This window comes from Anser anser, assembly GCF_964211835.1.
Source record: "Anser anser genome assembly, chromosome: 13".
In the NCBI taxonomy this organism is placed as follows: Eukaryota; Metazoa; Chordata; class Aves; order Anseriformes; family Anatidae; genus Anser; species Anser anser.
This window is the reverse complement of record NC_139734.1, coordinates 2942064-2958175: the sequence shown is the minus strand read 5'-3', so window position 1 is coordinate 2958175 and position 16112 is coordinate 2942064. Positions and strand designations below refer to the sequence as shown.

General features: G+C 39.6%; 1 protein-coding gene across 10 annotated transcripts in view; it reads right to left on the bottom strand.

Moving 5' to 3' along the window:
- GRIA3 (glutamate ionotropic receptor AMPA type subunit 3) overlaps positions 1-16112 on the bottom strand; it is a 402836-nt gene that overhangs the window by 62034 nt on the left and 324690 nt on the right. For all 10 annotated transcript variants that reach the window (XR_014572094.1, XR_014572095.1, XM_083797757.1 and 7 more), the window contains one exon: positions 287-340. Coding sequence is in view for 8 of the 10 variants with exons in the window: in XM_083797757.1 (XP_083653883.1) it covers positions 287-340 (54 nt within the window). In the remaining 2 variants the exon portion in view is untranslated. The remainder of the gene's footprint in view (positions 1-286; positions 341-16112) is intronic.

Below are 16112 nucleotides of genomic sequence, written 5' to 3'. Positions count from 1 at the left end.
CAATTACCAAGTGCCTTATTTATGAGGACACAAATTAGTGGAAAACATATAATTAAATTATTATTTTAAAATTAGTGGAGGATATGACCTGCTTAGATAAAACAAAGACCATAACTGAGTACAAGTAACTATAACATACCGGTTCCAGTATTTACTGAAGCCATTTCTCAAAATCCAAGAACTTATTCATGCATTTCCTCTTTTGCTGATTAAAGTTGACACAACCTGAACAGAATATATTACCCTCTCAACCTCAGCTATATTTGTAATGAAGAAAAATTCTTACCAGGTTAGCTAACATGTAGTGATAGCCTCGAGAATGTTTGCCAAGGATTACAACCTGTGTGAAGAAAAAAGTTACATGTTATTCAGTGTATGAGGATGATTCTCAACTAGTGGAAAGTAAGCCAGAGAGTGAACATTTTTGCATTCTTCTATGCCCAATCGAAGGGTAGCATGAATATTACAGACCTGTGACTTTAGAGACATGATGTAGTCATTTGTGTTTTTTAAAACACATGGGCACTGTACAAAAGAGAATAACTCTCAAGGCTGAGATGACTCTTCTTGCAGAGATAACCTGGCAATCTCACCCTTGTCATCATAGTGCCTCCCTGCTGACTATGCTCATTTTCGTTATCATTTCAATTATTTCTGCTCTGAAATGAGGCAGCACTACATCTACCCACTTAGTAGACTCTTTTTTATGTTGTTCCTTATTTGTGGAGTACGTGAGAGGTAGGTGAGACGGTCCAGTGTTTATTACACAGTACCAGCACAGCAGGGCTCTGAAAGCACAACTAGTCCTGGGGGCTCCCTGCCAGGAGAGCCCTGGCCAAGCCTTGCCATATATCAATGCTTAAAGTTAAATTCTTGAAACTATAGGCAGTGACCTTCATCACCTTTTGACAGCCTGAAAACTTGTTATTTCCAGTGTAAATGGACACATTTGACCCTACATGTTTAGTCAAAATTTGTACTAAATATGATGCTGCACAGCCCACTAAACTAACATTTGCCCTCCCTGACCCCACTTGGCCATGTCTATGTACAAATGGCGCCATTAAATGGAATCACGAAGAGACAAAAAGCAGTAGGTTGAACTGAGCAGACAGACTCTCTAAAGATAAAGGGGATGAGTGGGAAGATAGAATTCTGCCATCCTGTGTGCTCATGTCACCACTATGCTTTTGCAGAAAGGAGACAAAAATACACTCGCCATGTTCCTGCAGCTGGCTGTCAGCTCACCAGCAACACCCTTTGTACAAGATTATGCCACTGCAGTTAGCACTATTCCATTCTTCAGGTTATAACCTCAGTAACATCCATCCAGTACCACAGCTGCTGGAATAATGTCCAGCAGCAAGAATTTAATTAATAATTGTGGTGATTATGTGTGTGTCAGGACAGAATTCAACTTACTCAGACCTTGCTGGAGTAAACTGCTAAAAGTTTATAAATAGCAAACATAATTCTGACCATACACCATTACTGTATCACTAAGAGCAGGTCAAGTAATCAGGCGATGCTTTTTAATGGACCACTTAAGTCTTTACTAAAATCAGATGACATTTGAGTCATTTACTTTAGATATATTGAGGACCCCCTTACAGTTCTTGATTAAACTATTAAGTTCCCAATTGTCTCTTTGGGTTTGCTTGTCCTTAATAGATGCCACCTCTTTCAAATTCACATTTAATTCTGTAGAAATTTGAATACTTCCAGCAGCCTGAAAATAAATTGCTGTTCAGGTCCTCTTGAGAACTGTATATACACTCTGTTGGTAGAAAGCATCTGCTTTCCTACACTCACATTTGTTTTCTATGGAAATGTGCAGTCTTCCTTTAGATCATGTGGTGTGTGCGCTATTTGCATACTGAACTGTCTGTTTAAATTTCACCTTTAAGGCAGCGATTTACTTTTAAAAGGTTAAAGACAAAGAACTTAACAACAACAGCGTTCTTTGCCATTTTAACCTTGATAAAAAATACAAAAGCTTTTACATTTCTATCCAGAAATGCATTTATTTAAGAGAAAATACCATGACAGATGAAGTCAGAGGCTGCAAGGAAAACATACATGGAGCTGCTACAGACATCTGGAGAAATACTGCAAATAGGAAATGTAGGACTCATTAGCATAGATCAGACTCAACTTCCATCTCCTCTGTTATCATGTCTCCAAAATGGCCAGAAATAATTCTATTTAGTCCCTTAGAGAGGTCCAACATACTACAGTCAAGCTTTAATTCAAAAAGCATCTTTCAGAAATGACCTGCTAGAGTTTCTATTCACACAATCAACCACATTAGTTCATAATTATTTAACTGGATCTTAACAATGCTGTTAAAATTCACTACACGCGCTACCCTACATCTTAACAAGGATGACTCTCCTCCCCCCTCACTTTCCACCCTCTAGCAACTGCCCAGCATCTTGCAGGGAGCTGCTGGATTAGCGAGCCTAGCAGAAACAATCACAGCCATCAGGGTTACTCCTATGGGAGCATGAGATGGATAAAGATTTTTTATGAAGAAGGAAAACAGGAGTATAACAAATAAATCTCATCAACTGCTTATATATTGTGAAGCTTATATAGAAAGTGGGATATTGAATAGTAGTGGTGAATAGAAAGCCAGGATTACAGGACAAGGATTTCACAGAGCTACATGTCTTTGGTAAGTTTCACTTCCAAGACTTAATATTGCTTTCACCTTGACTGAAAGAAAAGCTTATAAGATTTTATTGTGAACAAAGGAAGAGGAAAAAAAAAACTGGAAACTATCATGAATAATTCAGACTTCTGATCACACAGTTCTCGTCTTGTAGATAAAAAGATCATAATGTCAGATTTGATATAGAGCAAAAAAAGTTTTTATTTTTAATTAACTCTTTGGATGTTTCCAATCAATTAAGAAAGTCCAGAGGGAACATAATTAAAATGTATCTAGTTTTAAAATAAAAGGCATAAACTGCTGGCCAGCACGAGGCTTACTGGAAGTATGGAACAATATGCCAGATTTGAGAAATTAAATCAGCATCGCCAATTTTAGTTTTCATTTCCCTGGTGAAGCAATTTTTTGAATGAAAGCATAAAGACAACTTGGTTTTCACTGTATCAGTCATCATGATAACAAATAGGCAACTACATTTTTTTTTCCCTTAGCTTTAAATTTTTTTGTACAGTTTTTGAAGATAGCATTATAGAGATTAGCTGAACCGGCTAATGTTAAATTGGTATGAGCACCGTGACAGTTCTAAAGCAATAGTGATGATTCCCTCACGATGTAGTCCAAAGGTTATACAAGTCAGAGAGGAACAATAGTGAAATGGAAGTGAAATATCTTTAACACTAACCCCATAATTACTCTGCTACTTTTTGACTTAATCCCTACTCAAATTACAACCACAGCTATTTTGTGGTCTAGAACAAGAATCTGCTTTTTTTTGGCCATGAAAATTAAATGTTGGGGTTAAGGGTGAACGGAACAATATGAGTGTGAGATGAATTCTTAAGATGAGGAGACAGGCAAGATCTTAGATGACGATCAAGGCGCAGAAGTTGTTTTAAATGGTAGTAACAGAGACCCCAGGGTTGTGCTGGAATAGTCCTCCAAAGACTTGATGAGGAACTGGAATGGTAAAAGTACAGAACATGAAGGTGAACAGAACTAAGAGAACAGAGGAAAGGAAAGAATAGGTTGAAGGAAGAAATGAGTCTATGGGCTCAAAAGAAAAGGAGCAATTAAAGAATAGTGCAAGCTTGGCAGGTGGGGCAGAGCAGGTGTATTTTGTATATTAAAGTATCATTGGTTTGTCTTTGATTCAGGGATGGGGAAGATATTTTTTCACTTATGGATGGAGGAAATCACGGAACAGCTGAGGTTGGCAGGGGCCTCTGGAGAATGTCTATTCCAGCACCCTTGCTCACAGCAGGGCAGCTGGAGCAGGCTGCTCATGACTGTACTACATTTTGAATATCCCTGAAGACAGAGATTCCACAACCCCTTTGGGCAACTTGTTTCAGTGTCTGACTACCCTTGCAGTGTTCAAATTGTCTGACATGATCTCTAGACGCTTTTCTGCAGAGCTGCTTCCTAGCCAGGAAGGCTCTACCCAGTGTGTACTGGTGTATGGTGTTATTCTTCCTATCAAACACTCCTCCCAGTTTTGTATTATCTGCAAACTTGCTGAGAGTACACTCTGTCCTATCACTTGGATCATTAATAGAGAGTTTAAGCAGTACTGGCCCCAGTACCCTTGGGGTACTCCACTAGTAACTAGTCTCCAGCTGGATTTGGTATTGCTGATCACAAAGCCCAGGAATTCGGTCAGTTTTCTGCCTCCTTTATCTGCAATTATCAAGCCCATTGTTCCCTAACTTTATCTCCACTTATCAAGCCCAAATGTTCCCTAACTTGATACTTCTCTACCTCTACCAAGGTGAGTCTTCATTGCTCCAAACTTTGCCACTGGGACCTGGGATTCCTGAAGGCAAATCTCACCAGTAACGGCAGAGGTGAAGACGGCAATATCTTTGGAATTCTACACTAAAACATGCCAAATCAGAAAAGGTCTAGAAATGCTACTGCAGTCGCGTCTCTGTGGGCTTTGATTTTGAAAAGAGTCATTGAAAAGTACAAGCTAAGAGGATATGCTTGCATTTTTATGTAGAGAAGTGGCTATTATGATTTTGGCAGCAGTGAAAGGAAAACTACCATGTCCAATTAATACCTGTTTGGAGCTCATCTTCCTTTCATTTGAATCCATTGCCATCTGGTCAGTTTAGTCTTTTTAATCAAAGCTATTTATCATCCTTTATTTACAAATCAAAGACGAAAGAAAAGAAATTAGATCACAAAAGTACAGACTACCTGTTCTACAGCTCAAAACCCTGATATTTTATGAGTCTATTAGATCTTCCCATAACATAAAATACTGATGTTGACAGGCAGTATTGCCACAAAGAAGGTCTAAAGATTTTTCCCGTGCTTTTCACTCCTGACAAGTTGCACAAATATGCCACTTAAATGGAATGACAGGCAGAGATCTGACCTGCTTCATTGTGTCTTTCCATTTCTAACATATCTGGGAACAATGAGGCAGTTTAAGTCCAGAACTCTTTTTTCCTAGGTTTTAAAAAGGCAGCAAGAAAAATGAGATTTCCTAAAAGCTCAGAGTAAAAAAGGATTTTGTCACCTTTGTTGAGGTTATTCATACATTAATTTGGGTCCCAATTTTGCAAAAAGCCCACGATTAACTTCAAGCATGTTAGCATGTCATCTCATTTTTAAGCATACATGTAAGTTTCTGAGGACAGGAGAGCTTAGTTACCTCCACATGAGCAGTAATGTTCCACTAGGACTTGCTTTCAAAATACAGTTGTGACACCTTTGCCTTCAAAGCAGTGTGCAAATGCCAGCAATGATGGCATGATGCTTGCTTTTCAGCAGCAAACACGCAAAATAGAAATATGGACACAGGTCTAAAAAAATTTCAACAGAATCATCAGGATCAGCTATCAGTGTTGATTGCTCTTTGTGGGAACAGCACGGATAACAGGCCCTTGCTATGTCAAGCATGGCAACAACTGTCTGGCAAGCCTAAATTGCCGTGGAGCACTGTCTGCTCTCCTGGTGATCAGGTCAGGCATTTTCTAGCTCGTATCCCTATTGATAGCACCACTGCACTTCCGAGGATGGAGTTACTTCAAGCTTATCTCAGATCTGAGCAGCTCCTACCTGATATTGGATTAAATGATTGAAAAGTTGTGGCAGCACCCTACTGGACCAGTGGCACTGGCTAATCTGGTCTTCAAGACCCACTTCAGAAAGGAGCATCACAGTCCAATTAGTTCAATAAAAGCTGAAGTCAAGTCCCCTAAAGTTCTCATCAGTACCTTACCAAGGATGCTTAGCTTATGTTGAGTGGCATCTGCAATGCACTGCATCTCAGCTCTGTTTCTGTAGATCAAGAAAAGAAGAAACTGAAGAAGTCCTACAGCTGGAGAATGCAGAGTCCTATTCTGGCCCCCTTCCCACTCACACAGCCCCTTGCTGTGGTGTGGGAGCTGCCCATGGGGCTTTTACAGCCACCACATTTTGGTAATCTAAGGAAGGTGCATTGTTAATACCAACATTATTGTCTACAGTGTTGTCATGTGGGCAAATGATCTGGTGAAACAGCATTTGACAGCCATACATAATCATTCCTCATTATGTTTACTTCGCACAGGTCACCCCTTGTCATGTAAATTTTCCAGACTGGAATAGGATAAATAGAATAGAAAATAGAAGCTCTTCTACAAAGTGAAAAGGATTTTCTTCATCTAACCAGATGCCAAAGTAAAAATAAGATCCCTTGTAACCTCCATTTTGCTGTAAGTTTGCAGTGTCTGCCCCTCCCCCCCCCCCCCCTTTCCCATTCACATGCAAGCTCCTGCACAATAAGCAAGTTCACTTTGAGGATTCTAAGCACGAGACAAGGTGAGATCTTCCCTGAGTAAATTCATAAGCAATAGCATGTTGACACCTTTTTGGTGTTATGATTTTGTCTCTTTCTATCACACCAATAGCACCAGCACAAATGTATGAAGCTCCAGAGGGATGAATGTGGCAAAAGATCACAGCTAGCAGTGGCCTTGTCGCAGCCAAACAGATAATACTTATCCTGCCTTTAATCCCACAGAAATAAAGCCATTTCTACCTACAGTAGAAGTGGCTCTCCTCATACAAAGGGCCATAACCTCATAATAGTAACCATAGTGCAAAACCAGTGAAGGTGATTTATTTCTTCACTTAATATTAATGGTATGAGAATCTGGCCACCAGGGATTGTGATGCTGTAAAATATGCAGTAAACAATGATTTCATTTATATGAAGAATGAGTACTATATTAAATTTGAGTTAAATATTAAATGAAGAATGTATTAAATATTAAGATGAAGATTCTACACACGTATTATTTGTTGCAGATAAAAATAACTGCATATATGGCTGAGATTAATTTATCCACCATTTCAGAGGCTTCCTGTCCTTTAGGGAATGTCGTTAATCCATGCACAGTCTGGATTGCTGGGTTTTGTATTTTTGTGCAGTGTATAGATCTAAGAATATTACTTGCATGCTGTTGCCATCATTTACATTTTTAACTACACCTCAAAACCATAATCCTACCTTTCTCTATAGCACAGATCATTAGTACGTGTCTAAAACTTTCTCTAAACAGATTTCAGCTTTACCACAATGTATCTTTTATGGGAGATAATCTCCTAGAAGACAGGAATCTCCTAACGGAAGGGACAAAAATGTGCATGGTAGAAGCGAGGACCTGAGATGCTTCTGTAGCATTTTAATAAAGTTTACCCCTCTTTAGCTCTTTTCTGTGTCTTTCTCTCTGTTGCCCTTCTCCTTGATGATTAGTCACTTCAAGAGTGAAATTTTACTTTTACGCCATCCCCATGTAGATGATGGTCATGCATATTAGTCCTTGGAGGGTAATTAAAGGCGACATCTGAAGCTGTATCGTACTTCCTTCTCTCTCCAGAAAGCTAAACTTTTTTTTTCCCCATAACGAATATGACGTTTGCTAATTGAAGACTACTGTAGTAGAACATGCATTTAAGTCGTGCATAAAAGAGTATATAAGAAATTATTTCAGCAAAATATTACAAACTGCAACATAGGTTCTGAGAGCGTGATACTTTCTTCTAATTCCTTTCAGCGTGATGACAAAGTTTTCTGTGAGTTTTCTGTGCCCTGTACTGATTTCCCTAGATTCATTTTCCTTGGTGTGATTTAACAATATTATCAGATTAACTAATCTGATGGCATAGTTATTATTAAAAGACGTATATTGCAAAGGCATCAGACCCTGGAGGACACTGAGATGCAGAGTTTCGTGATCCCTAGTAACTGACATTTGTAATCACAATTGTTTACTCTTTAAGCCAAATAAAATTCATGAAATATTGAAAAAATATATGAAATCAAAAAATAAAAAATATATGAAATTTCTATCAAAATCTCTTCTTTGTTTTCATCTGTTGACAGATGAGCACAGTGTTGTATCTCTCAGGACTGCATCTCTCCTCACAAGTCCTTCAGTTCAAAGACCTTCACACAAAAATCAATCAAAACTTAAGCTATCATTCATCACTTAAAGATATTCTGCTAAATCCAAGATCAGATATATGGCTTTTTAAAGCTACAAAAAAATAAATAAAAAAAAAATGTAGTGTAAGAAAGAGATAGCCAAAATGGCCAACAGACCTTTGCCCCTTATACTACCAAGAGGTTCTCAAGAGGAGCTATTTGTTCTTACAGAGAGCTTCCCCAAAGAGATTTATGTGTTACAGAATTTTTTATTAGTGGATTCTTTGGCTTCTGGAGTGAGATTAAAGTGTAAAAATCCAGTTGTGTTCCGAAGGAATTTTTGGAGTCATATATAAGGGAAGTAAATCAATGAACTATGTTAATCTGCAGCCATGATTTCCACACACAGATCATTTTAGGAAGGAGTCCATATTTTAATTGTCCCCATAGTTCTAGTATTTTCTTTGAGAAAGATCCTATCTTGAAAGATGTTCAAAAATGAAGTGATTTTACATCCAAGGTGATTTCACAGAGATTCCAGTATTTTCTCAAGCCTCTGTGAAACCTTAATTTCAAAACTCACATGAAATTTCACAGAGACCTCAAGTCTCACAGAAACCAAACCAAAAGTAAACACGTACAGGAAATGTCAAAACACAATAAGCTTTTAGTCTTGAATGCCAGAATTGCTTTAATTCAGCACTGGCAAACCAGGCAGTGGTACTCTTCTCATCAGTTGCACCTTCCAGTCCTGCTGGTTCAATATTTTGTCTTCCTCTCTCTTTCTTGGCTATAATCTTTCTCAGGTCAGCCACTACCAGAAGGTCAGCAATGAAAGGGTTTAAGTTATGTGATCTGACATATTTTTGGTGTAATGTTGGACAATTACCTGGGTCTGAGGCTTTTCAATGGACTCTTGCCATCAAACTTCAATCATCTTTTTGATCACAGCGATGCTTTTTGATGTCTTCTCTGGAATTCTGGTATTCTTAGCAACACCCCACTTTGAAATTTTTTGAAGAGTACAATGGTGACTTATTGTAAATTTTCTGAGCAACTTTCCCCAAAGCTCAAATGACCTTTTTTGAAGCCAATTATTTTGGTACTGTATTTGGGACTCTGCAACTTGGCTGTTTCTCTACACGGATCTTCCAAAGAAACTGCAATTTATATCAGCTGATAGGAAACATACACAGAGAAAGATTATTGTATTCTGTATTCTGATATTGTATACTGCTTCTGATAAATTCTGAAACACTTAACTTTTTTGCATTTCACCTACTCAAGGGCAAGTCTCACGCATTAGTCAAGGCCCTGTGGAAATATATCCCTTGCTGCTCAAGCACCTCTGAGAAGAGACATGAGGTTTTGCTAACCTGAGAATGAATATGTAGCGTTGCTATCTCTACTCTGATATTCTAGGCAGCCCATAAGAACAGGAATTTCTGTTAACTGCTCAGGTAGGTTAAGCTCTTGGTAACCATACTTTGCACTGACACAAACACCTCTTTAAAAGATGCCAGTGTTTCTTAGTCAATTCTTACCTCAGAAAAGTTAAACAAACAGGTGCACGTGGCTGTGCAACTACAGTCAATTGCCTCTACCTAGCAACATTCACGTTTAGATTTCCTTCAGTCCACAAGGTAACCAGCTCTTATCCCAACATAATAGGGTTCCGTCACGGTAACATTCTCATGGCCAACTCTGCAGATGTTCTCTTTACTCCTGCCTCTCTGTGGTTGTGGATCCTTTCATTGTAGAGCTACAAGACCAAATTAAATATATCAAATTCAGCACTATCAAAACTGACTTCCAGACCATCCTCCTTAACTAAGTTTCACAACATCTAAAGCCCCTTTCACAAATGCTATTAACAATAGCCATCTTACATTTACTCAGAATTTTCCGAACTCTGCAGGAATCACGAATGCTTCAGCCCAGTCATACAGTGTGAAGGTATATCCTCATCATTAACAAGCAGCTTGTTAGTGGCCTTTAATGCCTCATCCCTGTGACACAGAAAATGATATCTATTTATGCCTTTTGGGTCTCTTTTGGGGTTTCTCTGAAATTGTATGTTGATAGTTCTTAAGGGTACACTCTTGCAATCACAGACGAACTTGAATAATGCTCATTTCTTCTCATATTCTGCAGGGGAAATGAAACTCCCCCAGTCATAGCTGTTCTCAATATAATAGGATGTATATAAGTTTGTGGAAAGAGAAGAAGAAATTAGGTAACCGAGACACACAGTTTTCATTTTAAAAATACATAAACTTCCCATTTTCTCTACACCTCTATTCAGCATGTCAGACCAAAACCTGTGTTAGTCCCCGGAATTGAACAAGAGCCCTTGGAAACAGAATTCTGCTTATATAAACCATTACTGCATGTCAGGATCACTTCAAACCATTATTTGGATATAACCCAGAAGTGTCGCAGTAATTCAGTCCCAATGCTCACATGAGAATCTTTTGGAGGGGGGGGGGTTGTACTGCAGAGCACTGCCTTCAAGCAGACTGAAAAACACTGAATAGTAGCCATTCTTTTTTTTTTTTTTCTGTAAATGGAATTTTACTGTGACTAGGATTGCATTCAATTTGCTCTTTTCAATGCTTTGAAGGAGTTTGAAAGGTTTATTCTGCTTCGCTATAAACAGCACTCTGCAATACTCCCTGTAAAGCTTGGTGCATAAATCATGAACCAAAAGAGATTACAAAGAGTTAATTTATTTTTACTAGGCTTAGCCTATGCAGCAGGGGAAGTCTTTTTACTATTATGAGGTAATAAAGTTGCAGCAATATTTTTCCTTTCTGATCCTTTACATGCATCTTCCCAGGATAAAAGATACTCAGGGTACTTTTAAAGGTGTATGCATATTTCATATTATTTTATTCATTACATATTTTGCAGGATTGAGTTTATAGTAGTACATACTCCATTATTCCTATGCATGCACATCCATGGTCTCACACACATAAATTTGATATAGTAACATCAACTTTTTTAAAGCTTGGGAACATTAATTTCCTCTAAAATTGTTATGTTGTTTTCCATCTTGCTGGTTGAATACTGTGGCATGTTGACATTTCAGGCTTAGCTGATGATTTATAGGGCCTGGTTCTTTATAAATTTACCCCAGGCTAGCCCTGGTAGTTTTAATCTACTCCAGGGAGGCTAATGGCATTGCTCTGGTATGAAGGTGGGATAAGAGAAAGGAATTGCATATGAATGCAATTACAAGCAGTGAGTGACTTGCACTGGGATGTTACTTTGCTGTATTAGGGCCTGATCCAAATCCATCTGTACTCCACAGCAAAGGCACCGCAGCTCTGGATCACACCTAGGGACCTCCTATTAGCGACATCCCCACTAGGCTGTAGCTATCAGTTGCTTGTCTCATATACCACACTGCCAACCTCTGGGCTAAAAAAGAAAGTCCCACTCTGGAAATCGGAGCTGCAGCACCTCGGTGCTCTACGAAGTGCATTTAGGAACATCTTGGTTCACGAGGAGCCCTGAGAAGCACCAGTGGTCCTCTTCCTCCCCCAGACAGGGTGATTCATAACACACTGAGGCCATTAATCCTGGCTTCGTCAGCTGGGGAAAAAAAGATGTATGCTGCTGTGTGGCTGTTCTTTTACTGAGTTAGGACTTCTTCCCTTGAAATGAACTTATGAGACACCAGGACTATCATGCTGTCTCTGGTGATGTACAACGCCTGTTTGCACAGTGGTATTGTGCTAATACTATTCATTTTGATGGTGTGTTTCCTTCCTCTCCCTGCAGTTGGTTCATCTGAATTGTTGCCAAGATGGTTGCCTTGGAAACTAATTAAGGAAAGCCTTTGGTTAGAAGCAGAGTTTAAAGCATTAAACTATTTGAGAGACAGATGCAGAAATTAAGGTAATGTCTGCAAAGATGAAAGGGTTTATCCTTTATATGGAGAAGAAAGAACTACATTAAATGCTAGGACTGAAATAAAGCAACTTCTGTACAACACTGATTTTGTAAAACCTGGACTAGACATGTGAGCGAGCGATTTTAAAATCAGACAGTGGCTTAGAAGAGGTGAAAAAAGATTCCCAGAGCTGCTAGGGATGGCAAGATGCTCAAATACAGTGGGACAAAAAAATGAGGAGATCACACGTCGAGCAAGTTCTAGCAAGCTCTCCCTTTCCCCACTAATATTCTGCATTTTCCAAAGATTTCTTGTGAATGTTGTTTTTTGGAAAGTATCAGTGGAGCTAATGAAAAACCAACTCCTGCCCCCACAGTCCAGGTATGGCATGGGAAGCATCAATGCATACATTTCCTTCCAGAGTACATTGAACATGGGAGTGAGAGGCTATCTCCGAAGGGCCCTCAGGCTTGGCTTTTCTGCCGAGACTATCAGCAAGGGTAACAATTAGTGCCAAGTGCAGAAGCAGCTCTTGGTGACGATGTGGACACAGGCTAAATAATGAGTGGGACCCTCCGAGGGCTTTGCGAGGGCAAATAGAAATGCACAAATTCTGCATGCTGAAAAGCTGCAGAGGAAGGCAAACTCTGTAGCAAAATGTGCTTTTAGTTACCTATGATCTGAAATTCAAAGCAAAGACAGTCTATCTCTGAGTGCAATGGTATCAATTTAAACATTGTCTCCAGGATGATGGTTGGCTCTATACCTGCAGCAGCGTAACTGAGAAAATATTCTGGATCACTGTACATTTAATGGCAATGCAGAGGTTGCCTTATAAATATGCCTCTAACTTCATAAAGGCATACTGCAAATGTGGTGGTAAAAATATGCAAAATATCAAAAGCAGATGCATGTGTGTGCATTGGTGTGTGTGTTTATATCCCATGAATTATCATAAAACATAAAATGAGTAATTGCTACTATTGCAGAAAATTAAAAACTCTAATGGTGACTTCAGGTTCATATGCCTCTGGCATAAGAAACCAGATTTGCTTGGCATCAGTCTTCCCCATGCAGCGGTGTGTGCATTTATGGTGGGACATTTCATATTAATTATTATTACTGATCAGCTAAGTTTAAAATTGTGCTTTAATGTGTTTTGAACATTTTCAAAATTTGTGTGCCATTACCTCAGTCATTCTGTGGGGTGACTAATACTCAAACTGTTAAATTCCTGTCATTTGGAATCTGCCTTGCATTATGAAGCCTTGATGATGGCTTGGGAGAGGCATTACTATTTACAGGCTAGAAATTCTATCCCCAGGTAGACATGAAATGTGCTATACGTGGGGCAGATTAACCCAAGATGTTGCTTCTCCCTGCTTTAGCAATCCATCTCTGGCTCTTTATTAGTTTTATAGCTGATAGCAGTAGGCCCTTCAGGCAGATACAGCTGTCAGTTTTGACATATGCCCATTTTTTACTTACCTTTTGCGAGCTGCAGTCCTGAGGGTAACTGACTCAAGTAATTCCCCTTTCCTCCCCACGTGCCATACAAACCTGAAGATGTGAGGGGAAAGAAGTGGCCTGTCATTCTGCTTTAGATCCCAGTTTCAACAATACTCATGGGCACCTAATGAAGAAATGCCCTAAATTTTAAGTTTCTAGTTGACTGGAAACATAAAAATGAACTGTACCACTTTCTGAGTGACATTACACAACATTGTACATATTGGATATTCTCTCCTTCAAGTATCCCACTGTGTTTATAGGCAGTTATTGTTGCTGTTTTTTATGTCTATTGGTGCAACGAAACGCTGCTGTTTTGTATTTACACCCCAAATAGGAAAGCTCTTGTGCAGTGAGCCCATTCTTCTGAGATCTGAACCACACTGCAGAGGGATGCAGCAGTGGCTGCACTGAAAACCTGCAGAGCATCTTATTAATCTCGAAATTTCAGACTCAAAGGTCAAGCCATAGTCTGTGCTTGCACTGGACAGAGTTCAGTCAATCAGATTACCCTTCTTAATCCTATGGATGCTTTGCTTCAAGTCTCCTTCAGTGGTTTGCCTGTCATTGTAAAATTTTGGGGACTGCATTCTCTACTATAATATTACTTCTGCTTTGTGAGATGCCTCCACTCAGAAGAGATTGCCTTGGAGTCTAACCTATATGACTATGTTTAGAGATAGTGTCCTTTTGATAAAAGCATGCAGTCTCTGGAATAATCAGGTCTTTTGTAAAGTTTCAGCATTTTGATCCTGAATAGAGTTTCTTCCTCCTTATTTTCCCTCAGGAGTTTTACTTCTAAATGGATACAAAGCCACTCTAGTCTGAAATACAGCTTGTTATCTTGGGAATAAGAAAAACCTATTTCTTAACTCAAAAACATGTCTCTAAATACATAGTTGAACAGGCTAAAGTTTACTGTTAGTTCTCAGAAGAAAATGTTCTTCTGTTTATGAGAACAAAATTTTATATCTATCTGTGAAGGAATACTGGAATATTTTAGCATCAAGGGACAAGAAGTGTGGGGAGCTTATGAATTTTGCATGACATAAGTGTTGCTATCTGTATGCTTGAGAGGCCACTAGATGATTAAATTGGATATAGTTTTGTTGTGCAAGGAGGGATATGGATCCACATGGTTATAGAACTATAGGGAAAATAAAGAAACAGATTGTAACCAAGAGGATGACTATTAATCTCTCTGCTTCCTCTTACTCTGCAGCTGAGGAGACAGGGCCAGAGGTGATTTGGGCCAGGCATCCACCTTTAGGACACAATATGGGGTCACGCACAAGGTTCTCTGGATGTGGAGCGAAACCAGAGGTGCTGCAGAGGGAAACCTGGCACAAAAAAAGGTTACCCAGGAAGAGCAGGAGCTGAGGTGTTCTCTTTCTCCTCCCTTACATTTACATACCAGGAAGAGACAGGAGAGAGACATCCTTTCCTGGGTACCAGCCAGCCCCGAGAAGAGAAACACCTCGTATGATAGGTATCAGCTTTTAGAAACATAAGGATATACAGATGTGCCAGATGCTAGAGGTATATGGAAGATTGAAGGTCATTGTCTCACGTATCTGCATATCACTGGAGGAAGGTACAAAGTATTCCAAGCAGGACCTGAAGTCCCAGAAGAAAATCCTCAGATAGGTAATTGGCTTTAGATAAACTTACACCTTTGGAAGAGAAATGCACCCTAGTTTGAGCTGGTTGAAGAAAGCATCAAAGGAAGAGAACTGTACAAACTGACCAGCCTAACACAGAAGAAGAGGTCGTTCTTATTTAATCTGAGCACTAACACGAAGCCATGATATGTAGTTTCTGCAGCAGAGAACTGACAAGCTTGCCGAATGGCCTGGCCAGGAGCCCAAAAGTCTGATAGCGAGCTCAGCATGTGCGCAGACTGTTTAGTGCTTTCCAGACTGTTTATTTCTGCTGTGACTTTTGCTCTTAAGTAAGTCCTATTTACGCTTCTCAAGTCCAGGGTCTCTGACAAGTGCTGCTGTTGTCCCTGATGGAATGAAATGGCTAAACCTATGCCAGCTCAGTGGGAAGAGTTTGTCCTCCCGTGCTTTGCCATCACAGGCAGGGAGGCCTGGCTTCCCCTTGCCCTCACTGGGAGAAAGCTTTAAGGCTACCTGCAGTCAGCATGCTGTTAACGTGCGCAGATGGTACTGCCTCTTAGCTGAGCAGACTTTCTAGACACCACACAAAGCACTGATTTGACTTTCTAAACTGCAATGAAGCACGAGATTTGAAATATGTAAATCCAGCGTTACCTTTCCCCGCGATGGTATGCTATCAGCAAACACAGTTGGCTATAAAGAAGACAACTCACCACTCCCTTGAGCAAACTGGCTGGCTGGATTTCAGTACTGCACGTGTTTGTGAATTCTTTTAGCTACCTTATGTGAAGATAACAAGGCAAGCAGAGGGGATGGAGAAGGAAAAGCCTAAAACCAGTAATTGTTCAGCTCTCAGCCTAGGGTCCACTAGTACTGACTTTCCCTGCAGAAACTCATGTCACTGCTCTAGGGTCTCAGATTAACAAAAATAGCTCTGGAAACTGTTGCCAGAAGGTATTTTTAGCATAAGAAGCATCAGCTTGGGAT